Source organism: Castor canadensis, chromosome 6 (assembly GCF_047511655.1).
Source record: "Castor canadensis chromosome 6, mCasCan1.hap1v2, whole genome shotgun sequence".
Taxonomy (NCBI): domain Eukaryota; kingdom Metazoa; phylum Chordata; class Mammalia; order Rodentia; family Castoridae; genus Castor; species Castor canadensis.
The window spans coordinates 42,360,237-42,388,047 of record NC_133391.1 but is presented as its reverse complement, the minus strand read 5'-3'; the positions used below and the strand labels follow the sequence as shown (position 1 = coordinate 42,388,047).

Genomic DNA, 27,811 nt, shown 5'->3' with positions numbered 1-27,811 from the left:
ATTTTTCAAAACTCAAATGAGTAGTAAAGTTTTTGTTTTTAAAGAAAAGAGAAATTCTGTTACAGCAAGGAAAAAAGGAGACAAGTTAGAAGCTCTTAGTGAATGTATGCTGGTAACTGTGAACACCCTGATTTGCACCTGCAGGTGAACCAGTCTGAAGTCAAACACTGGAAGACCCAGAACTGGGCCTATGGCCTATGATGCTTGCAGGGCACATGAGGTCTTCAAAGTCCTTATTCCATCACCTGCATTTTGGCTTCAGTTTTCTATCAATGTAATACCTAATACCAAATATTTGGGTTTCGCAAATTTATTCTTAAAGGCATTGTGGACTAGTAAATTCTTGCCAAGGGCCCCACTTACGCTTTAGGGACCTTACAAATTCTTGGACTGTAGCAGCCATTTTCTCCATGATTAACACTGGTTGAGTTTAATTAATTCTTAGGGCTTAAAGTGCACTCAAAAGATAGATTTCTCAGCAGATAGGAATTAACTGTGTTTACTTACAAAGAGAGAGGAGAAGTAATGTTTCTGTATGTTTATATTTTTCCGTTTCGGCTAAGGTGTTTTTCAAAGCACAGTGGCAAATGGGCTTCATTTAGAAATTAAGGATACTTTTCACAGTACATTGGAGAGATTTATGCAGATTTCTTAGTCCAGCTGAAAGATGGAACTGTGTGACTTTCTTACCTGTACATATATGTTAAAAGGCCAGCTAAAATTGTTTTAGCTGTTAAAAATTACTTTAGTTACATATTCTATAATAATAAACATCCTTAGATTAAAACTCTTGGTGTTAAGTAATGATGTTTTTCACAGCCATTTACTCTTAAAAAACAATGTTTGGTGATAGTTGGATAAAAATTGGGCTATAATGGATTTTGTTTTCATGACTCCGAATGTAGTTCCAGGAGAGGAGACTCCATTGCTAAACTCAGGCAGTGGGAACCACTTAATAGAAAACAGATTGCTGGGCGCCACCCCAAGTTTCTGATTCAGTGAGTTTGGCCAGGGCCTAAGAATGTGCACTTCTAAGTTCCTGGGTGCAGCTGCTGCTGATTTGGCAACTGCTGAGACCCCTTGAGGTAAGGACTGACCAAGCTGCCAAGACTCCTTGAGCATGGGAAGGATCAGGTGTTCAGTTTTCGTGCCTTTTAAAACTGCTACTTTAATGTTACACCTCTTTTTTCTTAAAGAAAATCACATAGTACTTAATTTCAAATGACTGGTAATGAATATAATAATAATAAAATCTTGGGGGCTAAATCGAATAACAGACTATTGAAATTAAACCATATAAAATAGCAACAGCATACTTTAAATTCTGAATTACACTGCCTGATTACTAACAAAAGTTGGCATTAAGTTGGTGAGCATCATCATCTCAGACCTGGGTTCCTGCCTTGGAGAAACAGAAAGGAAATGCCAAGTGGACTTACTGAACTCTCATTTTAACTCCACACAAAGTTGGTGATTTATTCATCTAAAAACTCTATGGCATAGTTGCTCTCATCTACCAGTCAAAGTAGTTATTGACAGATCACCTGCTCTTCTTGGTGACAGGATATGGTAAGAAAAAATGAACCCAAAAAATAAAGTGAAGGATCATGAAATACAGACACCAGTGACGTCTGCCGCTTCCCAGGCACCAGCTTGGGTGGATGGAGGAGCAGGCAGCATGTTTATTATTACCTTTTCTTTCCTGTGACTCCATGGAGCTCCCTCCCTCCCTGTCTCAGGTAGAGGTATAGGGCTTATGCTGTATTTGGGAAGCGATAAGGACAGAGCAGCTTCCTTGTGGCTACAGCAAGGGCAGAGTGGCTGCCTTCTCCCTTCCCCATTGCCCCTCAAGTTAGTACTACTGCTTCCGCCTCTGAAGGCTGTGTGATGTCTGTGGTATTCTGTAAGAAAGAAGCTCACGTCTTTGTGAATGAAGAGAACATTCAGATGGTGTGTTTGTTTCTGTTTTTCAGGAGAAGACTGATGTCGAAGGAACCTTATTTGTTTACACAAGGTAAGAGTATATCACTTTGAGAAAGAAACTAACAATTGTTGAAATAATATTTTAGCTCAATTGTGTCACTTCTCCAAGTGCAGTTTTATGTCACAGACAAGTAAAACAACCAAATCTTAGTTTGAAAGTTTTAGTTGGCAGAAGGAAGGGAATCCCATCTACTTTCACCTGGAATATCCTGATGAATACTCATTTCAGGATACAATTGAAACTACAATATAAATGAATGTAAATCTTTGTGTTCTATTTAAAATAGTCTTCAATACTTATTCTTTGATTCAAATGAATGGGACACAGTTCTTGAATGTAATGCATTGTCAAGGAACTAGAGGTATACTGTCAGATCATTTCATCAATGTTTGAAAAGGGCTTTGTTGGTCTCCTTCCCCCACCCTTGGCTGCTTAAAATAGCATGGTCCACAACTAATAATGTCTTTTAGTGCTCCACTGTCTAGTGCTCCACTAGTGAAACTAGTGCTCCACTAGTTTCAGGACTAAGTGTATTTCAGGATTGACTTAACAAACTCATGCTAAGTTAGTCATTTCTTTTCACCAGTCAGATCCTGGTGGCATCACACATGTACGCAGAGATATACAGTATACATATTAATAGCTAAGCTTTTTACTCATAAACACATGTCTTAGCTAAATCTTATCACTTTTAGTGGGAGTACAAAGATGAACTATAAAAGCCAAGTGTAAATCCTTTTTGGGGTAGTGGTTTCATTGGTGAAATAGGAAGCCCACCAAAGTGTATTTTTTTTTACACATGTATTCTAGTTTAAGATAAGTACAAAACAGGAAAGACTGTTGCAAGTGTCAGCTGATTATGAGCAGTGAGTTGACTGCTGTGATTGTAGAAGATTTTGTAGAGTTGATGGATCTTGAGTTAGGCCTCAGGAATGAGGTGTACCATAAGGACAGTCTCAACAAGCAGAATGGTAAAAACAGAGGCATGGAGCCTACTGTGTTAAAGGGACAGTCAAGAAAATTCTTTTTGGTGTTGAGGGTTTATATTAGTGTGAGTAATGTAACAGCAGTGTATGAATCTTGAGATTTATTTCCCTGGTCGTAGGGAGTGAGTAAAGGTTTCTGAACAGGAAAATACGTAGTACAGTTAGGAGAAAATGCATGGGAAAAGTCAGTGTGTTGATGCTATGAGGAGGCATTGGTTCAAGAAGAAGTTAGGGTTGGGGAGGACACTGAGAAGATGATTCTTGAAGCAGATAGGAGATGATGAGAGTTGGAAACAGAACCACCAAAGTTGAAACAGAAAGGGCATTGGAAGACTGCATGAATGGGGTGGGGGGCTGGTAAAGCTAAGAAATAACATTGATTTGGAAGACTTAATGACAGTCATTGGCCAAAAGGGATAGGAGTTCAAGGATCTGGACTCAGCATAAGTTTTTACTTCATTTGTTTGTGTGTTTTGCAGTGCTGGGGATCATACCCTGGGCCTCAAGCATGAAGTGCACTCTCCACTGAGCTACACCTCAGCCTTTAGTCTTCAGGTTTCAGGAGTAATACTTCTGCAGTGGTAGCAGGGTGTTCAGATGGAGGTGTCCAGACTCTTAGGATAGGGTTGGGCCTGAAAATGGAGAGTTTGGAGATGTTTGAGGTTGTTTGGTAGTTGAAATCATGAGAGAAGGAGCAGGTAAAAGGAGGAAACTGATATGGGCTAATAGTTGGGTTTTATGGCCAAAAGTGACACACAGAAGAGTCATAAAAAGCAGAACTAGAACAGTCCAGAGAGGCACAGTGCAGGAAAGATGGAGGGTTGTGTGTGTCGCTGGTGAAGGGGTCAGCAGTGGAGAAGGAGGTCTGTTGAGTGGAGGCATGCGGGGTGGTGGAAAGGAAGGAATGGATGTCTAGGCCGGTGAACTAGGTAAGGAGGAAGTCAGATTGTTTGTAGTCTCAAAAAAGAGGTAAGAGCACTTTACTCATTGTCATGTTAGTCTACATTATGTTCCAGAACATTCCAGAAGCACCAGAACACACCAATTGAGTCTATTCAATAGAGTGTGACTACTAGTAGACATTTTAAAGTTTAAAGAGAAAACCAACCAAGTGAGCCTCTACTGTGTGCCAAGCAGAGAGTATGCATTCTCTTTCATTTCTTATTATTTTGAGAAGGAAGGAAAAGACGTATTAATGATTGATTTCAAGGATTTTTTTGAGCATGAAAGAGTAAAAATTATAGAAATATTTTCTCTTTTGTTCCCAAATCAAATGTAGCTTTGTAATTTCAAGAACTTTTTAATATACTCCAGTTCCTCTAATGGAACTGTCAATTAAACCATTAAGCTGAAAGGAAAAAAAAGTCTTCCTGTCTTCATCTCTTCCCCAAATCTAACTCCTCAAGAAGAGGATGTCTGTTGCCGCCCCTTCTAGAGTCTGGTCTGGCAAGGTCTTTCCTCAGTAGAGAGTGACAGGAAAGTCCAAAGGAATTTTGGGGTGCTGGTAATAGAGCTGCCTGTGATACTTTGACTTTGCTTCCAGAAGTTTCTTCAGCATAACTGGCACCTATATTCCTGGGCCTGTTTTATAAACTGTAGGATGATATTATCCCATTCTATAAAAGATGCGAGAGCCTGTTGTGATGATGAAATTGTGAAGTATTGGATGGTGATGCTTGTGTAAAACACCTAATCCCACTTCAAGAATAATTTCTTCATGTCCTCCATGTCTTCTATCTGTGATACAGACAGAATTCACTGGTGATTTCTGAACTTGACACTCCTGTGGACCTCTTGTCAGAGGCTTCAGGATCACACTTCATCCTTCCCTTACTCCCAGTCAAAATGTTTATCATGATTATTTGTCTCATTGATTATTATGCCACCACCACTTTGCCTCTTTGTAAAATAAGCCCAGTGAAGATTGCCTTCCATCAATTTTAAAAGAGAAAATCTTATATGTGGTAAAGTAGCTGTGTTCTACATCTTTATCAATGTCAAATGGTTAGAAGTGAAAACTAAAGTATAAGCATTTTTTCTTCCTCTCATTCAGAACATTTCTATGGGGTGTTAATAACAACTCTAGAATCCTAGCTTAAAGTGAACAAACAATTCTGCTTGCTTCAGCTTCAGTGTGCTAGGATATAGGGTTTCATTTGTCACTAGAAGTTGCTCAGCTGATTTACTGTGTGGCTGTCACCCAAGGGTAGACAAATGCACATACAGTTGTTAGAGTTTACACTCTGTATAATTTGGGTTCTTTCTGCCTGGCAGAGTAGGCATTCAAGATTCATTGAACGAAGTGAAAAATAAAAAGTCACTAAGTGCCATGTTTTTGTTGAGAGAAATGTAGTAGTTTATCCATAAAGCTATTGGTTTATATTGAAGGAAACAAAATATCTGTTCTTTGGGCCTTATATAAACTTTTAGTTGGTTCTGTGTCTCACAGGTTCATTGACCAGAGTTGCTTCATTTCTCTAAGAGATTTTGCATCTCTCAATTTCAGACCAACGTTTTATTTTCTGTAAAAATATTCCTTGTGTAATTATGTTGTTATATGCACTACTAAACTCCTTTGAAAGTATTTGTCAGTAAGGTTTTAAAAAGTAGTTCTATCTCTCCCTTAAAGAAATTCACAACTTTGGAAGGGAAATAAGACAAAATGCAAGATACACACACACAGTTAAAGAAGTGTGACTCTTATTTTACCAGGGAATGAGCCCGACAGTCATGCTGTATTGCATATGAACTAATTCATAGTTCATGGTGATGCCAGTAGTGTAGAAATGTTGTACATCTGCTTGAGAAACTGTATACACAAACGGTTAAGAGACACATCAAAATGAAATTATACTGCATGTGTAATGCACTGAGCATTTTGTCCTTTGATTCTCCCTACTCATGATTTTCAGGTCAGCTTCTCCAAAGTATGGATTCACCATTATGAATAGGCTGAGCATGGAAAACAGAACAGAACCCATTACTAAAGACCTGGACTTCCAACTCCAGGACCCTTTCCTTCTCTACAGAAATGCCAGATGTGAGTCTCTTCCTATGTTGAGTACTTTTATTTCTGAAGTTTGGCCAAGTGTTTCAAATTGTGCAGTGTCTGTCTTTGTGTTTTCGTTTCCTATCAGTGACCCTGATTTGTTAACTTTGGGAATGTGTGCCATATTGAGAGAGCAGCTTCTTTTCTTGGAAAAGTTCAAATGAGAAGTCGTTTTAATGTCCTGAGTAGCTACACTGCTTTGTGAACTAATCATTGACCTTAAGCATGAGCCATGCAGATGCTTGATGAGGAGACTACAGAGGGACACATATACAATGCCACAGAACACAGCTTGTGGCACTTTTTCCTCATGGATCACTCTGACCAAGCACACTGAAGAAGTGTTTTGAGGGAGAGAGAGGACCTGTATTAGAGAAATATTATCTATTGAATACATAATAAATGGAAGGTCAAAGCCCAAAGAGTTTTGCCTCTTTAAGAATTTTATTACCCTTCATGATGTTGAAGTTACAGTAGGCATCTAAAAACAGTCCTTGTCGGAGTGGACCAGTGTAGTAGTGGCATGACTACTCTTATTTGACCACTTGTGCTGAACTAGAGAAAGAAGGATGAAACTGTATCTATTTCAAGGGCGTCTCCATATGTAGAAACTAAGAACATTCTACTCAGTGTATTATAAATGTGTGTGTCTGTGTGTGTGCATGCATTTAGGCTTTGTGGATAACTTTCAAATGACCTTGCAATTAAGTAATTTTTTATGTATTTTCTATTCTTTGATATAAATTTTCCATTCATATCTTTGAGTTTAAGATCTAAAAATTTGCCTACTGTATACTATTCAGTGTAATTTTAATAATAAATGTAATACAAGTAATGTTTGACAATTATCCCAATGAATCATTTTGAAGTAAAAGTAGCATCACATTTTAATGTATTTAAATGTGATGCTGTATTTACTTACATTTACACATAATTAAGTTGTCATGATACGTGGTCATCCTGATATTTAGAGAATACAACTACATTTTTATAAGAAAAAGCTATTAAAATCAACATGACTTGTCAATGTTGATCCTGTGAACTGAAAAGTTCACAATACAGAGAAATGCTCTGTTTTCTGTAGCTGTGTCTTTGCTTGCAAGTATACTTTATCAACTGTAGCATGTAGTTTGAGTTGTGTGCTTATAGTTACATCAGGTTTTATTTTCTTTTTTAAGATTATTAGATTTGTGTCAAATTAATATATAATTAAAATCATAATAAAGTAACCACAAGAATAAATATAGAATAAATGAATACCAGTGACCTAGCACAAAGATCTTTTGGTTGCTTTTGTTTGGGATAAATACTGGATCTAGGCAGTATAGACATTTTATTTTAAAATCTTACTATATCACATACAATACCAAAAAGATAAAAATACAGAATTTCTTCAATGTATTGATCTTAAAAATACCTTTGCTAAATCCCACAGGTATTACCTAATGGTAAACTTTATTTGGGTCTAACACATTACGTATGGAGCCTCACCTTGGTTGTAGGCGTGTGCTGTCAGTATGACAGGCAGTAGCTATCTGTGCTGTTTAGCTCTTGAAATGTGGCTGCCCTGAATTGAGCTGTGCTATGTATGTAAAATATACATCATTTTTTAGAGACTTGGTACAAAAAAATGTAAAAAAAAAAATCTCGTTAATTTTTATTGACATGTGCAAATGATAATATTTTGGATACATTGGGTTTAATAAAATGTATTGTTAAACTTACTTTCATCTGCTTCTTTGTATTTTTTAATTTAAAATTACATATGTAGCTCACATTTGTGGCTCACCGTATATTTCTATTGAACTACACTGTTCTATTTTCATTTATTCATTTTTCTGTATTTTCATTTCTTTATTCAATTTAATGAGCCCAACTCTGTGGGGTAGACATTTTCACTGCCATTTTGCAGATGAGAAAACAGACTCATGAGATTTAGAACCATATGACCGTGTGCAGACCTACACATTCTGATTTCCTTTCCCTTGCTTTTCCTCACCATCTGGATGCTTCCTCCACTAAGTTGAAGCAGCCTTTGGGATGCACGTGTAACTGTTTCTAATGAATTCTCACAGAAAGATGAAAGCACTTGAATGAGAATGGCAGGAATGGATCTGTTCACTCTTCTGGGTTCATTTTGCTGTTCTTCAACACCCATCAGAACCTTAATCTCTGATCCTGATTGCTTTCAAGCCACTCTTTTGGTTTTAGCTTATTTATTTGTAAAAAGCCTTTTCAATCTCTGGCATCTAAGGTACACAGGAAGGTTTACCACAGGTGCGGTCTGGGTCTTAGATACCTCCCAAGTGGTTCTGACAATTCAGATATGGTCTGTCTTACTCTGATGATGTGTAGATTAGTTCATTGTTCTTTAGGCAAGGAACCCAGCTTCTTCCAGGACTGTTTTTTAAGAAACATATTTCAGTTATGTGTTTTCCTGAATGTACTGCTTGATAAGTTATAAACAGCAATGGTGGCTTCCAGTGCCGGGACAGTGTATTGAATTTATTATTATCTATTTTTACCAGATTAGAATGAAATTGCTTTTAAATGATTGATTTCATTGAAGACATAAGCCTAGAATTTAGAATATATCAGAAAAGGGAGATTAGGAACTATTTAAACTGAATAAAAATGAAAATACAACATGCCAAATGCAGCTAAAGTTGGACCTAGGGGGAAATGTACAGCATCAGATGCTTACTAGAAAAGAAGAAAGGTCTGGAACCACTAATTCAAGCTCCTCCTTCAGAAGGAAGGAAATGAGTGGAAACTAAGGCTGATTCTTAGAGGATGCAAGTTACCAGTATCAGAATGGCACAGGGCTCATTGCACACACTCAGAGGATAATAAAGGAGTACTATGAATTATTCTACAACTACAGTTTGACAACTCAGATGAAAGGAACTAATTTGTGTTCACTCAAGAAGAAATAGTCAACCTAAGTAGTCCTGTATCTACTAAATAAATCAAACTTGTAGTAAAGACCTTCTAATAAAACCAGGTTCAGATATTTTCACTGTATATTCTGCCAAACATCCAAGGAAGGAAAAATGCCAATTATACATGGTCTCATCTAGAAAGTAGAAGAGGAAGACTTATTTTCCAATTTATTTTATTACCTTGATACTGAAACAAGACAGACATTACCAGAAAAGAAAATTAATGGACTAATATCCCTCATGAATATAGGTACAAATATACTCAACAAAATAATAGCAAAGTAATGTGCATACCAGCATTATAAACAATAGTCAAATGTGGGGAAACACCCAGCATCCATCAGTGGATGAATGATGAATAAACAAAATGAGATATGTTCCTACCAATGGAATATTATTCAGCCTTGAAAAACTAAGATAATTATACACGCTTCAACACAAATGAACCTTAAAGACATATGCCAAGTGAAATAAGCCAGATACAGAAGGACATGAATTGTATGATTCCACTTCTATGAGGTACTTAAAACAGTCAGATGGCTAGAGACAGAAGGTAGGGTAGTGCTTATGAGGTCAGTTAGGAGGACAAAGTAGGGCGTTATCATTTCATGGACACAGAATTTTAGTTCAGGATGAGGAAGAAGTCCTACAGATGGTGATTGTTCAATACTGTGAATGTACTTAATGCTACTTTAAAATTTTGTGCTTTTTATTTTACCATAATTTTTTTAAAAAGGAAAAAAATTACACATTTAGCATTTTGATTCCAAAAATCCAAAATGCCCTGAAATCTAAAACTATTCGAGTATTGACATGAAACTCCGAGCATTTCGGATTTTGGATTATCAAACTAGAGATGTTCAACCAGTGAAGTCTACGCAAATATTCCAAAATCAAAAGAAGTAAAATCAGAAATTATTCTGTACAGATATTCTCAGTCTGTACTGGCAAAACTGAATCCAGTGGTTGACAGCACGTCATCTGGCTGAGCCTCTGATCTGCTGTGTTGATCTTCCTAAAACACAAATCCAGTCAACTCATGTTCTTCCTCAAAGTCTTCACTGCCTACCAAGTAAGCTTTTTTTACCTGGCATTGCTCTGGTCAGGTCACAGTTTTCCTTTCTGGCCAGATCTGGCACACTTGACTTATGATTCAACTAAACACAGCTACATACCTTACAAAGTAGTCTGACCTCCACATTTTTTTTTTTTGATGGGACACCTTTTTTCTTGCAGGGGGGCATGGAACACTTTTTTTTGATGGAGTTTGAACTCAGGACTTTCTGCTCATAAAGCAGGTGCTTTGCCACTTGAGCCATGCTCTGGTCCTGACACTTTTGGATGTGTCATTGGTGTCTTTTTTTTTTGAGATGCAGTCTTGCTATGTAGCCCAGGTGTGTACCACCATGCTGAGCTTGCATACATCTTCTTTTTTCTCCTTCAAGTCTGTCTGTCTTCTGGATCAACCTCTACCAGATAAACTCACTCATATTTCAAAACCTGTTTGAAACTTTCCCTCTGCTGAATGTTTAGTGATCTCCCTATCTGGCTGGGATGTATCATTGCAGCATATACTTAAAGTTCTCGTCTCTCTCTCTCTCTCTCTCATACTGGGGATCAAACCTAGGGCTTATATACATACTACACAAGCACCAAGCTATCCTTCAGCTCTCTGTTGTATGTCTCTTATGTTAACCTTCCCAAGTGTTTAATTGAGTGCTTGCCTATAGATGCTGATTGTGTGTTGTGTCTTGGATGTTCAAGAAGGAATACGACTCATCCATGCCCCCTGCCTTAGAATTTACCATCCTAGCACAAAAGACAGACTTACAGACATGAATGTTCAAAATAACATGCTAAGAGCTCAATTAGAAATAAAAAAAGGTACTTTGTACTTATATTGTACAATATATACTTATATATATATAAGTACTTACATTATACTTATATTTTACTTATTATACTTATATTTTATTTTGTGTATAATAGCCGTTATAGTTTTCTCTGTTAGATGCAAGCACTTTCAGGGCAGGATATCTTTCCCCTCCTCTCTAGAACTTAATTTCTTGCATTAAATGTGCAAAATTAAATACTTGTCATGAGTGTTCAGTTTTGCTTTTAAGATTTCTTTATTCAAGGCAACTAAATAAAACTTAACCAAAATTTCACAACTATTTCTTTAGTCTTTTCTTTTTTTTTTTTGGAGTGGAGGGAATTAGCCAACAGATTTTAAGCTCTGTGGTTCTTTGTGCAGAAACTCAAAGGACTAAATAAGGTTTAGCAGATTACACAGGAACCACCCTATTCTACCTTGAGAGGTTAATTGTATCGATAATTGATAATGAAGTAAGTATTGGTAATACTTACTTAAAAGTTCCTAGAAATAATTGTGTTATCAGAATGCCTCCTGAGTTATCTCGTAGTTCTGGGAGGAGTTAATGTGGGAATCTGTTTCATCTGTGTGATTAAGGTGGTATATAATGCATATAAATGTGAGTATAAAACAATATGTTCTTTATAAAATTTCTGTTCAGTGCTACAAACCATCTATAGATGGTTTTCAGTCTTATTGAGATATTGTGATATTTGAGAATTTCGCTCACTCCAAACTTGGTATTTTAATTATAATACATGAAAACAGGTCATGTCCCTGATGTCCCATGACCGTTAAACTAGTCATAGTTTAAACAGTAAGGCTTATGCTATAGATATTTCATCAGCAAATGAAAGAAGAAATTCCTTTTCCCATTTAAGAAGCAACCAAATATATAACTATTTTAAACAAGTAGTATTATCAAACACTAGATTTAAAATAGAATCATGAGCATTTACCATAAAAGAAAAAAATGACAAACCATACATCATCAAAAGTAAAAATTTTCATCAAATTAAAATTTTCTTTTATTCTGAAGATACCTTTTAGAAAACTAAAGGGCAAATTACAGACCGGGAAACTATTGAGGACACATATATCTGACATAGTACTTAATATTGAGAATATATATATATATATATATATATATAGGAATTAGAGGTCAATAATAGGAAGACAAGCCAATTTAAAAATTATCAAACTGTCAAAACACTAAAAAAAAAAAAGATATTCAAATAGCCAATAGATATAAAAAAGATGTTCGATGTTATTCAACAGGGACTTCCAAGCTATTGTGTAACAATAGTTTATTGCAACCAATTAATACATTCTCCCATTGATGGATATTTAAGCTGTTTCAAAAGAAGTTTCCATGAATATGCTGGTTCATGTTTTTCAGATGGATATATATGTGCATATGTGTCTTGTGTTCCTACCTAAGAGTACAATTGGTGGGGTAATAGCATAAGGTTTGTTAGCTTTAGTAGATAGCATTGAACAGTTTCCTAAAGTTGTGTGCCTGGTTATATTCTCTTCATCAATGTCTAAGAGTTCCAGTTGCTCTGTATCCTTGTCAACATTTGGAATTGTAGGTCATTTTAGCTCATTTTATAGTTTCGGGAATTCCGAAATGATAGCTCTTTGTGATTTTAATTTGCATTTTGCCACAACCAATCACGTTGAAATTTCTGTATTTGTTTATTGGGCATTGACTGTACATGCAGATTAAAGCTAGAATGAGAATTATCTCATGTGCCATTGGAGGCAATGGCTGAAAGGAAGAAGACATTCCCAAGAGTTAATGAAGATACAGAGCAACTGACACTCGCATTACTGGTGAGGTAATACAGTACCACCACTGTGGAGAACTGTTTGGCCATTCTTAGACACTTAAACTTACAAGTACTAGATGGCCCAGCAAGTTCCTCTCATAGGTATTTACCTAAGAGAAATGAAAACTCTGACCACATAAATACTACACAAATGTTCATGAGTTTTGTTCATAATAGCAAAAAAGTTTGGGAATAACCCATGTGGCCATCAATAAGAAAGTATATAAACATTTTTGGTATATCCATGTAATGAAATACTTCTCAGCAATAAGAAGAAATCAACTACTGATAATATTCATACACATCTAAAACATGCTGAACAAAAGAAGTATGTAAGTGTGTACTCCTTGGTGGAGTATCCACTGTTTCCCCATTTGTATGAAATCTGAGAATGTGCAAAACTAATCTGTGTGACAGAAGTCAGAAATGATTGATGCTGCTCTCTGCTCAGGCTGGTGAAGTGGGGGTGTGGGCATTGACTGGAAAAGGGAAGTAATAGTGTTTTCAATCTGGTTATGGTTGGCGGTTACACAAGAGTATAACTGTCAAAACTCACTGAACAGAGTACTTTAGGATCTGTACATTTTCTGTAAATTCTTTCTCAATTTTAAAAAGTAGAAATAATTGAATCTTACAAAAAAGATTTCAAAGAAATGAATACTTAAATATAACTGGCTACCTTTTCTTTTTTGTTGGTGCTGGAGATTAAACCCAGAGTCTGAAGCATGCTAGGCAAGTGCTTTGCTGTTGAGCTGAGCTACACCCTGACCTTTCTGTTCAATCCTGGTGTTAGCCGCTGTTGTATCTCACCTGACCTCCTCTTCTGAGTTGACTAGCATGTTACTTTAACTCCCCTTGATTTGTAGCTTGGCTTCCTTGACCTGGAAATGTAATACTCCTTGTTCTAAACACACTTTAGTAGTTTTAACTACATGGTACCAAAAGCTTTTCCTGTACTTAGCCTCACTGTGAGTTGAAACTAATGTGAATAGATGTAATTTAGTTTGCATTACTCATTACCAGATCAGTTGGAAAGCCTGTACCCCCTCACTCTGGCTCAAGACATCTGCTTTGTCTACCTGATCAGAGAAGAAAGGCTTCTTTTTTCAGAAACTATGAAAACTGGTACAACTTAATCATTTTCCTGAGTAGAAGGAAATAATCTACTATTTTTGTTTTAGGAGCCAATTTTTAAGCTGGATATGGTGGCGTACATCTGTAATCCCAGCATTAGGGAGGCTGAGGCTGGAGGATCTCAGGCCAGTCTGGACTACATTTTGCAAGACCCTGTCTCACAAAAGATCACATTCTTTAAAAGTCAATTTTCTAGCACAAAGATGCAATTTTCAAACATCTATTCTGCAATCCTTTTCTTAAAACAGAATGTATAATAAATGATTAACAGTTTTTTAAGTGCTATTGTAGGATATATTATAAAGTATAAACTTTAATTTTCCCAAAGCTGCAGTTAAAATGTACCCATAATAAATAATAGCAGTAAGAAAGTCAAATTTGCTAACAAGGCTGGGTCATAATTTGGAAGCAGCATCGCCCACCATACTTAGAATGCATTTTGTGAAACTTTTGCTCGGCCCTTATACTACCATTAATTAGTAGGTACTGATTGTGTAGGCTTAAGTAATTAATTACATGCCCCTTGTGGGCAGAACCATATCTCATATTTTGTTTGTATTTGGTAGTACTACATGAACACAGAAAATAGACACATGCAATGAACTTAAAGTCACTCCCAAATCATTTATTCTAAAACTGTTTTTTATATATATATGTCTGGTGATCTTACCTAGTGTTTGGAGCTTTGAAGATGCAGTAGACCCTTGGTATTGGCGGGTCTGTGGTTCCAAGGAGACTGTGGTTGAGGAAAACCTATGAATGCTTGGGATGCAGAGATTCAGCACAGTACTAAGATGCTTGGCTCATTTTTCCCATAATGCCACCCAACTTCCACTGAAGACATGCTGCCTATCAACACATCTCAAGTTCTCAGTTGATCATTTTAATTACGCACATTCACTTTCACCTTGCTCTTTGAGCACCATTTGCTTTTTGGGGAACAGATTTTCACAAAACTGAGGGCAGCGAAACACTCAGCAGATCACACAATGATTTAAGCACAACTGACCATAACTTGGAACTGACTGAGATCTTCTGCCCATCAGCTGAGCTGTGGAATGCATGTGCTGTGTGGGAATTTAAAACTTTGGATTTTTAAAAATTTATTTATTTTTGACCACTTGGTCATACATGAATAAGGCAAACTCAGTGTATTCTGCTTGGAGTGACTGACTGAAAAGGACCACAGCATTGCCCAGCTTTCCAAAATTCTTCCCTATTCCTTACTTACAACATCACTTAAAGATTAAAAATACCATCTCTCAAACTAATGTGAAGCAGTGACCAAAGCTGCACTGTGTAGTTCACTCTCTCTCTGTGATGAAGGCTACTGATAAATCTGGGTGTTTTAAGCCTTCTAGAGTTCAGGCTATAGAGAAAAATAAAAACTTCCAATTTACCACATTCCAAGACCCTGAGACTTTATCGCCTCTTAATCTTGGAATCAGTTCAGACAATCATTACGAAAACAATTTGAAAGGTTAACCATGAACCCTATGTAAATTTATTACTAGGAAAATAAAAGCCTTGTTATCTGCCCATTGATAATTGAGAGTTTATCTTTCAATTTTAGGATATTTGCTAGTATCTTGATAACCTCTAATTGTGGTTCTTAATCTTCTTTGTGTCATAAACACCTTTGAGAATCTGACACATTTTCTCTCCCTCCCTCCCTCCATCTCTCCTTCTGTCCCTTTCTCCCTTGAATATATTTTTGATTGCCTACCATGTTCCAGCTATTCTTTTAAAGGTTTATGCTTTGTACTTCTCCACTCTCTGATTTTAGTGATGTTGTTGAACTCCTTGAGGCTCTGTAGGGTCAAGAAACACCTTAAAAGTAATTACACCGCTAGAAATACTTGGCATTCTTCCTAGGCAGAAAGAAACTTGGTATTTGCTGGAATAACAATAGCATACTTATCTCTTCAAGGTCCGCCCAGCAATATAAGGTCCTTGAAGTATACACTTACAAATAGAGTGTGGAACAGGAAACAAGGAATTTGACATTTCACAGCCAATCAAAATAGGGAACCTATACAGTCTTAAGTCTCTCTCACTGTTTATAAGGGGTATGGTTGGTGGCCCTTGGTAACCTTCAAGGACTCTTCAAGTCTGTGCTTAGTAGTGAGAAGACCACTGAAACTTAAAAAGCACAATGTGGTCTCTCAATCTCATTTTGTATCTTCAAGCCTCCTTTGTCATTCTAACTGAAAAATTGTTCTATTTATTATGCTTCATTGCATGGAGAGCTGATGTGCTTTAATATATGATTAAGGGTTGCATGTCTTCTTGACTTGAGTGATGGAAGTTGTCACTCTGACCTTAAACCCAGAATTACTTTTTTGTTCTCTCTTTGTCCATACTCTGCTCATGCTGACAGGATCTAAACTCCAAAGGAGACGATTTATCTAAAGAACTGGTATGCTGTCAATTACAAAAGGTTCTGATAAACTTCAAGCAAAGCAAAATTTCAGTTTGAACCTGAGGCATCTCTGGATTTCATATTTTTGTTTGGCCTTGTGTTGAGTTGTGACATCTGGTAGCTCCTTAAAGCATACACACGAGCCCCTATAACATGGGTAAGCCATGCCTCTCCTCACCCAGTACCCAGCCTCACCTTCTACTCCTCTACCATAAGTGAACAGAGGACTCACAGGTAGGGACCTTCACTTGAATTTAATGGGCAAGCATGTAGACCCCTTAACAATCCAGCTTGCTTAGATGGGAAGAACCCATGAGACAAAGTCATAAACAGCTACCATGTGGGAATAACATCAAGGCGAAGTCACTCCTGCTTTATCCTGAGCCATAAAGACTGAAGAATTTTGGCTTTACCAAGGAAACACCACCTGGCATGTGGCTGGGTGTGTGGCTTGGAGTTGTATGATATTTCATGTTTTTGTTTGAGAGCGAGCCCAATTTGGCATGATAGAAACCTAAATATTGGCAGAAAAAAATTGGATTCTAAAACATTTTCTTAAATGCTTAATGAATGAAGCTTCTTCCTATCTCCCTGCCCCAATAGCACAGTACTTTGCATATTGTAAGTGTCATTATGGCTACCTGTATTCTTTTACACCCTTTTTAAAAATATTACTGCTTTTGTCTAAAAATCATTTAGAAAATACTTTAAAGTAATAGAGTTCTGGAATCAAGGTTAATTTAAATCTTAACTCATAGTAGGAAATTTTAAATTGTTTCATATTCTTACAGGTTTTGGAGAAAGAAAAGCAATTTTGGCCAAGAACTGCTGTATACAATCTAAAATCTCTTATGTCACAGTAGAACCAAATGTGACTGTTTACAACATAAAGGGCTTTGGAACAGTGATCTCTCCTATATTGATATTCATAGATTAAGGTCCAAATGAATAAAGTACAAAAGTCTAATTCACTTTTCTTCCATCAGGGAGGAAAAATAGACTACCTTGCTGTGTAAAATCTTAAGAGATTTTTCAGGGATCATGTGTTTTATAGTTAGGCTATTTTCAGCAAAGCTATCCTGTCATTGTTAAACACTCAATTAAATCATCTGATGCAAATATGAGGAAGTCTGTTCTTCATTGGAACAAATTTTGACCTGTAGAAACACTCTCTTTTGTGTTTAGCTTAAACATACCTTTCTCCCAAACTCCAGTGATGTGAAACTGGATTTATTTCCCTACATTGAGATTCACTTCAGATAATAGATTTTCAGTGTATTGCTGGAGTAATTGACATTGCATATGAATGTTATATTCTAAAGATATTTTAGGTACTTGTAAACTTGACATTACTGTTATCAGACACAACTGGAATGTAAAAATCATAGTTGTCTGCTAACCCACGCCTATTAGTTGTACTGTTGAGTGTTCCATAAAGAAGAGAAATACATGTGGTTTTGCGGATTTGCCTCATTCTTTGAGCTCTCAGTTGCCAGTACCTGACAAATAGCGAGTCAGGAAGAATGGTGTATGGTAGAATTGTTGTAATAATAAACATACATAAAACAAGTCCATTAATGCATACTCTTTGCTAGATCAATAGAATGTATAATCTCTGAGAACTCATCCTAGTGACAAAGTCCCATCAATATTACTTAAGCCTAAGAATACAAAGTATTTGAAACAAAATAAATTCTTGGTGAAGTTAGAAGGAGAATAAAAGGGGCATCATGATTCCCATGCTGGACTCTCTGGTGGAAGGTATACTCAATTGGTAGAGGAACCTAGCAGGTCTAGTCCACGATGTTTAAATAAGCCAGAATTGATATTAGCAGTTGCAAGGATTATGGATGGGATAAGAGCTTGAGGTGTTAGATTGCAGATTTACTCTGCAAATATTCGTTGACCACCTTCCACATGCCGGTTGCTGTGCTGGGTGTATTAACAAAGCCTTCCCCTCCAGGGGCTTGTACCATAATGGAGAGAACAAATATATAAATACTTAATTACTGCCTTTTTAAACACAAGGATATACAAAAAGACTATATGAAAGCAAAGAAAAAGTTGGGAGTTTATCCCAAGAAGAGTAAGAAAAACTGGGTCTTCATGGATGAGTAATGCTCAGAGAAGGGGGAACGTGTTTTAGGGAACACCCGCTTAGTATTTATAGCCTAGCACGTTTTGAAATTAATAATAATCAGCAATAAATAATCAGCAAGATTATGAGCAAAATTAAAATAGAAATTTAAGTGGCCAAAAAAGAATAAGTTGTTCATATTTCTATGTACTGTTAGCTGTACATTTTTCCTGTTTCTTTTACTCTGTTAAATTTCTTAGTGTAAAGGAGCTTTTTCCTGAAAGGAATAAAATGAGGAAGTTAGTGCATAGTGAAGATTCCATCTGACCTTTTGTGACCCTGATGGCAATAACAGATATCAGAATTCCCAGTTGGGAAGGGTAATGACCTCTGTGGAGATTAGGAAGGTCTAGTGACATATCTCACAATTGTTATAAGTGAAAACTTTCTAAAAGATAGATATATTGTTTACTTTAGAGGTAATAAATTCTCATTTATAGTTGGAGAGTAATAGTAATTTAATTCACATTAGCAAAATGCTTTAGCTACAAAGTTTTTGTTTATCTGTTTGTTTTTAATGACATTAAATTTCTATTTTATTTTATTTTGGTTTTTTTGAAACTGAATCTCATTCTGTAACTCAGGTGGCCTGGAATTCGTTAAGTACTCCTGGCCAGCCTCAAACTCCAGATCCTCCTGTATAATGGTTTCAACTTTCCAATGAAGTTAAGTTGTTTAGAAAGGGGAAGGTTGTTTTCATCGGTCAGCTTTTCTACTGTTTTCCCCAAAGCGCCCATGCATATAAGTTGTCCATTAAATAGAAACTGCTTCTCTTCTGCTGTGAACCTTCCAGCTTCCTGAGAGCATGGGACTGCTGATTTGTGAGGTGCAGTAAAACCATGTCATATGAAAAGAACCAGAGCAGGGCCCAAAGATAACAGTGCTATGTAGACTCTCCAAGGCCAGAGAAGATTTTGTTTTACAAGATGTGTCCGTGTTTGGTCAGTAAAACCAGCACAGAAGGTGAATGGAAGAACATTACTTTAAAGGCATGAAAGAACACGCCAAGGCAAAGTGTGTTTGGTGCAGACATTCCAAATGGGGTAGAAGTGTGGTATCAGCATAGAGCCAGCAGCATAGCCTGGTTCCCATCTATGGACGCCAGGACAGACACTACCACTCTCAGACATCCTCATTCCCTTCCTCTCCTTCCTCTTCCTCCCCCATGCTTCCTTCCTTACTCATTTCCTTTCTTCCATCCTTCCCTTTTTGCCTCTGAGAGTCCACCGTAACCTTGGTTTTAGGACTAATTCCAGTCTTTTATAACCAAGCCTAGAAGTCAACCAAGCATGAAAAGAAAATTTGAATACTCTATGTATTTTGTTTGGAAGGCTGGGGGAGGGGCATATTTTAGAGAAAACAGATTGAACTAGGAACAATGACTTTGGTCAACTCACTGGGCCTTGTTAGATCAAGAGACCTTATTACTAAACTGTACAGTTCTAGGTGGCTTCTGGCTCTAAACTTTAATGGTTCCATTGTTCTAATTTTTTAAAGTATCTTGTGGTCTTTCTGAAGGTAGACACTGTGGTGCATGCTCACCACCAGGTACCAGCAAGGAGTCTTCCTTATTGTGGTCAAACTTACAAAAGCTTGAACTAGGTAAATGGTACTATAAATGCTAGATTTGAACAAAGTCTCAAAAACAAGGCTTTCCACCAAATACACAATTAGATGTACTTCTTCCTTACATTGAGATTATTGCTCCACTCATCTGAGAAAAACTTCATGAAAGGAATGGGGTTGGAAGGAATTTCGATTTATCCTCAAATGCCCAGAAGAGAGTTCTGTAACTTATTACTGCCATGTTTCCATAGCTTTCCCAGTAAAAAGAGAGGACCTGATAGCTTTCCAGGAAAAATACATTTCCCTATCCTTTTGTCACAAAGGATGAGAAGGAAAGGAAAGGAAGGACAGAAGGGGAGGGAGGGCAGGGAGGAAGGAAAAAAGGAGGGAGGGGGGAAGAGGAAGTGAGGGAAGGAAGGGAGAGAGGAAGAAGAGAAAGAACAAGCAAGCAAACGAAAGTTTACCCATGTATTGCTGTGTTTCTATAGTTACTAACTGTATGGATACGTGCCTCCTTTTTAAATGTTGTATAAACATTAGCCTGCATCCTTATAAAATGATTACAATCTACTAGTCATGGTTTGGAGTTGAAGGGTATTTGGAACAAAATATAGAACAAATGATGGATCTTAATAAAAGAACAGACTGAATAGAAAGATTTATTAGGAACATAGACAGGATGGGCTATACCTCCAAGGAACACCCAAAACGAACTACTGCACTCTGCTAATAAGAAGCAAAGGGTTCCAGATGAAAATGTGCATTTAAGTGACTTTTGATATTGGTAGAAATGACTGCTTAATTGGCCCTTTAAAATTTGATCAACTTTCAATTTTTCCACTAATGAAATTAAGAAAAGAATATGCCATCATTGAATATGGTTAGCTTGCTGTCTGTCTTGTCTGGATATACCCACAAAACCCAGACATGGAATTGAATATGGAAGTCTTGACATCCCACATCTTTCTCAGAGAATTAAGCAAAGTGGAAGACAGGTGTTTCCTGTGTAAGCACAGGGTTGCCTGGCCTGTTGCCTCAACATCACCTTTTCTAATCGAGAATTTTCAAAGAATGGTGTCCAGGACAATGCGACTTTAGGGAAAATCCCACGACTGTGCTGCTAGAAGTTCTGATTAAACATAAAGAATATTGCCAAACAGATGAGTCTTTGGGGAGGGAGCATTCTAGGTGTCACTAAACACTCCAGAGCAAATTTCACATGGTCTTCCTATTCTTTGCTCCACTTTGGGCCGTCTTACCTCCCGGAGAGATGTAGAAACGGTTGAGTTGGGCTTCATGCACCATCGTTCCCTGGAACTTCACCTCTGTTTCAGCAGACAGGTGACTGGAGAGTGGCTGGTATGCAGGTGTCGTGGGCTGAACAAAGGCTCGAAACATTGTCCCTAAAATGTTTGCTTTAAAACTAAGCAAATATCCTGCTCGTGATCATTACTCCTGGTAATTTTTTGAAATTCAGCAACACTTCCTGTAGCAGCATTTCATAGCCCTGTTACTTGGCTGGCTGGCTGCAAATTTGGGTTAAGTTTTAGAATTCTGAAACACAGCCTTGTCTTTCTTGGCCTTTCCTGCTGTGCTCACTGCTGGTGTAGGGACCTGCCTCTCCTCTAGTGGCTTTGCAGGAGAGCTTGGATTGAAATGTGCAGTTAATGGCTTCTGTCAGCCTGTCAGCTCATCACCTTCCGAAGGCATTGTGAGCTCTGGTCTTTATACATCACCACGAGCCACTCTGATATGCCCTCTTGTGTGGAAGAGTGATATGTTTGTCTGGGTCGGAGACCTTGGGCCTACGAGGCAGAAAACTTCAACTGGAATGTGCACTTTCAGAGAATCCACGGCCTCTTTCCCCGTGGAATGCAGCTCAAGTTGCAGAACTATTTTAGGGAGAAGAAAAGTTAGACCCAGTTCTGGGTTTTATCTTGGTGCTGCCTTTTAGTAGCCAGGACTATTTTTACCTCACCTCCCAGCTAAACTTTTATGTTCAAACTGATAGTAACTGGATGGAAAGACTTATTTCAAAATGATCCCATTTTAATTTTAAAACCATGGTGCTTTAGAGATAAATCCATGATATCCTAAATAATTATGACACACCAAGTCTTTCCTTCATTCTGCTTTGGCATTTGGAAGCTTTTCCTAGCATTTTTCTCCATAAATCTGCATTTCCATTGTTTCCTGGTAATGACAATGTCAGACAGCTCTTCTGTTGGTATCAACAGTTTCCTTGGCATCCTTCCCTCATGGAGATCTAGTTCCCTGTGTCAGGTGTCGCAGCTGTCTAACATGAAGCTTGACACCCAAAACATTACTGTTAATTCAGTCTGCTAATGACATACCAATTTCGGGCTTTTCCTCTGCCACTGGACCTAGAGTGTCTGCCTTCTCCCTTGCTGCCACTTTTCTCCTTTGAAACTTTCCTCAGTCTGCAAGGAAAAGAAAGTTTTCACTGTAGCCAAAAAAAAAAAAGTAGGTTTCTGGTATTGTAACTGAGATTAAATCCACATGAGATTTATTAAGTAGCTGAACGTTAGTGATCCAATCCACTTTTATTCATAAGAACAGGAGGGTAAGAAGGTTGATGTTTAGGAATCTGCCCTGAATTTGAAGTTTCAAAATACACATTTAATGATCTTGAGATGAAAGAATTTTGTTTTGATATAAAAGCTCTCATAGCACATCAACTTTAGAATTCACGTGTTCTTATTTTTCTTAAAGATTGTCAGTTACCAAGGGGAATATGTCTAAGTATTTCTACCATGGTGCAAGAAAAGGCTGGGAGGTTTTTTTTCCCCATTTTACCCCCCCTTCACATATAGGTTGGAAAGAGAAAGATTCCTCATACACTGGCAATTACAAAAACAAAGTTTAAACTCCACTGCCAACTTCCAGCAAGGTAGTAATTCAGATTCATAAGGTTCCCCTTTGCGATATCTGCTTAAACTAGCACTAAAAAGATACTACTTGGACCTTCTGATACCTGAATCGTTACCATCAAGAAGCAGAAGCTGCTTCATGCCTGGGCATTGGCCAGTGGAAAAAAAGGTATGCTCAGCCCAGCTTTCTTCATGACAAATAATATGAAAATCATTAAGTATCTTCCTTTAAAATGTATTTTGTTGTTTTTATTGCTCTGTCGTTACATGGCTGCTGTCTTCAATGAAGTTTTAAAAATGTGTACGCAGTTAATGCATTGTTTACGACTAATACCACCAGACCTGCACTAGAAGTGATAAATGTTCTCTGCAACTGTTTCAGCCTTTGCTACAAAGATGGTGGAGCTTGGCTCATACTAAATTTAGTATGCAACTTATTTGCAAACTTATTAGATGAGTCAATAGCAGCTGTATTATAGCACATCTTCTTTCATTACTAAATGATTAAATCATAGTAATATCTAATCTTTCAACATTTGTAAATTCTCTGTACAGACATTTTGAAATCAGATTTATTATTCAAATTTATTTTTTCCAGTACTCTATCCTAAGAGCTCACAAAGTCAAATTTTCAGTTGACATATTTTTGGGAGGAGATGTTGGGAGGAGAAAGGGAGGGAAGTTACTAGGCATAATTTGAGCATCAGATTTCTGAATATTTAAAAATAAAGATGAAATGTGTTTGTGAAATGTGCAGAGTATGGAAACAATGATGTCTCGAGGCCAGGAAGTTTAGAAGTCCTGATTTTTTAATTTTCAATCTGTACTACTTGTTTAAGAAGCATTTACCTAATATCCATTGAATTCAGGTGCTGCCTTTTTAAGGCAGACCCACTTTATTGGCTGTGTGTGTGTGTGTGTGTGTGTGTGTGTGTGTGTGTGTGTGTGTGTGAGAGAGAGAGAGAGAGAGAGAGAGAGAGAAAGAAAGAGAGAGAGAGAGAGAGAGAGATTGGACAAAACCACTGCAGATTTCTCTACAGACTTAAAAGATTGCAATGCTAGATTTTTATGCTTTAACTTCAATGACTGGTTTCATTTATTTAATTGTTATTGAATAAATTAATTCAATACATAAGTTATGTTTTTCTCTAAAATAGAAAAAAAGAATTTCTGTTTTGTGGTTTGAAGATTCTCATGATTTGACTGATGTGTTTTTTTGCAGTGTCCATTTATGGAATTTGGTTTTATGATAAGGAAGAATGCCAGAGAATTGCAGAACTTATGAAAAAGTAAGTGCTAAAGGCTAAATGTTTTTCAGGACCTGGTATTTTTGTTTGTATTTCTAAGGGTATATGACTACTATCCAGTAATCCTGACAGGATCTACCTCCTAGCAATCCCTTTGACCATGGTCAGGAAAACACCTCATACTACTTAAAAAATGAGAATAGACGTAAGAAATGGCTTTCCGTATTTTCACTGGAGCTGTCATCGAGAGTGACACGTGCAGTATGAGTGGCTCCAGATGGCAGTTTTCCTTAGTATTTTCCTCATTTGTGAATTAGCAGCTCTTTTGCTTTGAAAAGCTATCAGTGTGTCTATCAGTAAAAAGAACATCCGGAGCCATCCTGAAAGACTGCTCCAGGTTTTCAAAGACCTTCATTTCCTCCATGTCCTCAACACTTTCCTGTAAGTGTGAGCCAGTGTTTGAGGGGTTCAGAATCCCCCCCACCCTTCTGCCCCTTCAAGTCCCCCCATCCCCACCCCGCAGCTCACGTCTCAGATTCCCTGTGCTTAGGAGAGCATTTGTTTTCCATGTCTGGAAATTTCTGATTCATGTTAGCTTAGTGGTCAGGAGACAGTCTCTTCTTGTTTCTAGTCTCTTTCTTTTAATCTCACAATACTTTGTGATTTATCCCATTCTGCATTCTGGGAAAGTTGTATTACTGCCTGCCTTTCCCACTCTTGGCTTCCCTGACTACATTGGAAGGAGGGCCCAAGCAAGATTACTAGACTCTGATTAGTTTTGAAACACGGAACTGCTCATTTATGCTATTTACAGGGATGAGTTCAAGCCTCAGATTGAAGTGAGGTTCCTACTCATGTTGGTCTCAGCCAAACATACGGGATGGCTGCTGCCTGCACGGGTGTGACACTGCAGCTCTGTCTGCAAAGGAACCATGTTCCACTTTTAATCCAGTAAAATGACTAAAAAATGACCCCAGAGAAATGAAAAATAGGGAGCATGTTTTTATAAATAAAATTGATTCCTGGAAGTCTGGCTTGTGAAAGTTAATTTCAGTAAGTAGCTCAAGTTGCAGATGGTGATTAAGTTGTTTAAACTGGTATTTACCACTGCAACAACTAGTTCCTACATCATTCATGCCATTGTAAATCGTGCAATGATAATAATAGCAGGATTGCATATAGATTAAAAATACCCAGGGCTCAGCCAAGAGGCTCAGCCGAGAGGCCGTGGAAGGCTGTCAGCCTCTATAGGGATGTGATTTACTAGCAATGAGCAGCCCATCTGTGTGGATTCAGATCCCTTCCCCAGTTAGGGTCAATGCCCCAGGAAATTCTCAGGTCCTTTTCATGACACACTTCATGGCAATAATGGAAGAATTTGTGCTGAAAGTCAAGACACACAGGGCAAAGGTATTTTTCTCAGTGTTGCCTTGCTGCATGTTGTTTTCAAAGCAAGAAAAGACAGTCCTCATTCGATAGCTCTAAGCGGGTATTTCTTTCTTTAATTTTTTGGCAGAACTGGTGTTTGAACACACTTGCTAGGCAGGAGCTCTATTTCTTTAATTTTTTGGCAGAACTGGTGTTTGAACACACTTGCTAGGCAGGAGCTCTATCACTTGAGCCATACCCCAGCCCTTTTGGCTTTAGTTAGTTTGTCAGATAGAGTCTCATATTTATGCCCAGGCTGGCCTCAGGTTGTAATCCTCCCCATCTCTGCCTCCCAAGTAGCTGGGATTATAGGTGTGAGCTTCTAAGAGACTTTTTAAATGTGTTTTTAAACCACCAGCTTCTAAGTGACTTTTTAAATGGCGTTTCTTCTCAGAATGAAGCTAGAATCTTCACTGACAAAGAACTAGTTGCTACCATCAACCTTGCTTTGACTGCAAGGTACTCAGGGATGAGTACTTTTTGTCAGTGCTCAAGATTTTCTTTCTTTCTCTTTTGGCCGTATGGGGGTTAGAACTCAGGGCCTTACACTTGCTTACTAGTTGAACCACTCCTCCAGCCCTTTTTGCTTTAGTTATTTTTCCTATAGGGTCTGGCATTTATGCTGAGGCTGGCTTCCATCAGAGCTCCTCCCAATCAGCCTGTAGCTGGGATTACAGGTGAGGGCCCCTGTGCCTGAGAATTCTAAACAGGGCTTACTTGGCCATCAGTGAGCATGTCCTCTCAGGAGCTCTAAGCGAGGAGTTGGCATGTTTTCATCTAAGGAGTCGAGAGAGTGAGTGTTTTAGGGTCATGCTGGCATCTGCTACTGTAGTGTGAGAGAAGCAGTAGGCAACGCATGCTGTGTAATTCTCTTTGCAGAAACAGGTGGTACAGGATTTGGCCTGCTGGTCACAGCTTACTGACCCCTACTCTAGACTTACATTCATGGTCAGTGGACTCAAGACCTCAGCTGTCATTTTTCTTCCTTAAATGTCTAAGCAGTCTTATTTTTAATATGGTTGTAACAGTTGAAACTGGCTGAGTAAAAACTGCTATGGTTTTAGAGACCATTTGTGTCCAGGTTCCACAACCAAGTGACAACATGTGATATGTGGCCTTTTTGAGCTTGGCTTATTTCGCTGAGCATGGTGAACTCCAGTTCCACCCATTTTCCATCATGATAATATAATAATAATGGGACATGGATGTGTGTGGGGGACTGCCTGGGGGGATCAGTAAGAAGGAGGGGAAAGGAACAGAACTAAGGGGTAGAGGGGATGGAAGTGCGCTGCCCATATTCATAAGTAGTGAAGCCCAACAAGCACCGCTTGAAAGGGGATGAGGGAATAGAAAGGGAGAATGGGAATATAATGGAAGGGACGAACCTGTTCAAGATACATTGTACTCACTCACAGAATTTCCACAGTGAAATCCCCTTGTATTATTAACGTATGATAAGGCAAAAATAAAACAAAGAAACCATTTGTGTTAAGGAGATTTTTCTGCGGGAACCTTCCCCTTTGTTTTCCTAGCCTAACTCAGTCTGAACAGTTGAAAGCCCATCAAGAAGCTGGAGCTGGAATCTCCCCTATGATCCTCAATTCAAGAGAGGGCAAAGAAGTAGACATCCTACGAATGCTCACGAAGGCCAAAGATGAGTACACAAAGGTGCGTTTGCTCTTTCTCATGAAGCATACTTAAATTCCACCGGGGGAATATTGTCACTGAGAAAGATTAGGGCCATTCCAAGCAAAATTGTATGAAAAATAAAATCTTCATTTGCTTTTCATAGGCTAAAGAAGACTGTTTATTTTGAAGTACATCAAGAGGTAGTGTGGGAAATCAATAGCCTTCATATAAACTAACTATGGCTACTTGGAAGATTGACTAGAAGAGAAAGACCCTATTTATAATAGTGACAGATTTCATAAAACCTTTTGTAATAAAATTCACAAGCCAGGAGATTGTGGTGCACACCTGCAGTTCCAACACCTGGAAGGAGGATTAAGAGTTCTAGGCCAGCAAGACCCTGTCTCCAAAAAAATGAATAAATAAATAAGCATAAAAATAGACTTGAACAAGTGGACGTGTTTGCCATATTCTTGGATAAGAAAACCGAGCATAAAGCTCTCAGTTCTTAGATCTCTAAATTTGAGGCAATCCTTCAACAAATACTATTAGTTTTTCTTTTCCTTCTTTCTGTGGAGCCTGACAAGTGGTTTTTAAGGTTCATGTGGAGAAATATACAAGAAATAGCTAGGAAACCCCTGGCAAAGAAGGCAAGGGATGGAGCAAGCTTTGTCTGATATTACAAATTGAA

The 27,811-nt window shown here is 37.8% G+C and overlaps 2 protein-coding genes across 8 annotated transcripts in view; one reads left to right on the top strand and one right to left on the bottom strand.

The window, feature by feature from the left end:
* Cacna1c (calcium voltage-gated channel subunit alpha1 C) overlaps positions 1–21,597 on the bottom strand; it is a 644,607-nt gene extending 623,010 nt beyond the window's left edge. For 2 of the 4 annotated variants that reach the window (XM_074076408.1, XM_074076392.1), the window contains exon 1: positions 21,185–21,597. In XM_074076408.1, coding sequence (XP_073932509.1) covers positions 21,185–21,323 — 139 coding nt within the window. In that variant the 5' untranslated portion in view covers positions 21,324–21,597. The remainder of the gene's footprint in view (positions 1–21,184) is intronic. The other 2 variants (XM_074076410.1, XM_074076411.1) reach the window with 2 other exon arrangements.
* Dcp1b (decapping mRNA 1B) overlaps positions 1–27,811 on the top strand; it is a 44,420-nt gene that overhangs the window by 3,461 nt on the left and 13,148 nt on the right. For all 4 annotated transcript variants that reach the window (XR_012448922.1, XR_012448923.1, XR_012448924.1 and 1 more), the window contains exons 2-5: positions 1,974–2,014; positions 5,883–6,010; positions 24,039–24,105; positions 27,024–27,159. Coding sequence is in view for 1 of the 4 variants with exons in the window: in XM_074076412.1 (XP_073932513.1) it covers positions 1,974–2,014; positions 5,883–6,010; positions 24,039–24,105; positions 27,024–27,159 (372 nt within the window). In the remaining 3 variants the exon portion in view is untranslated. The remainder of the gene's footprint in view (positions 1–1,973; positions 2,015–5,882; positions 6,011–24,038; positions 24,106–27,023; positions 27,160–27,811) is intronic.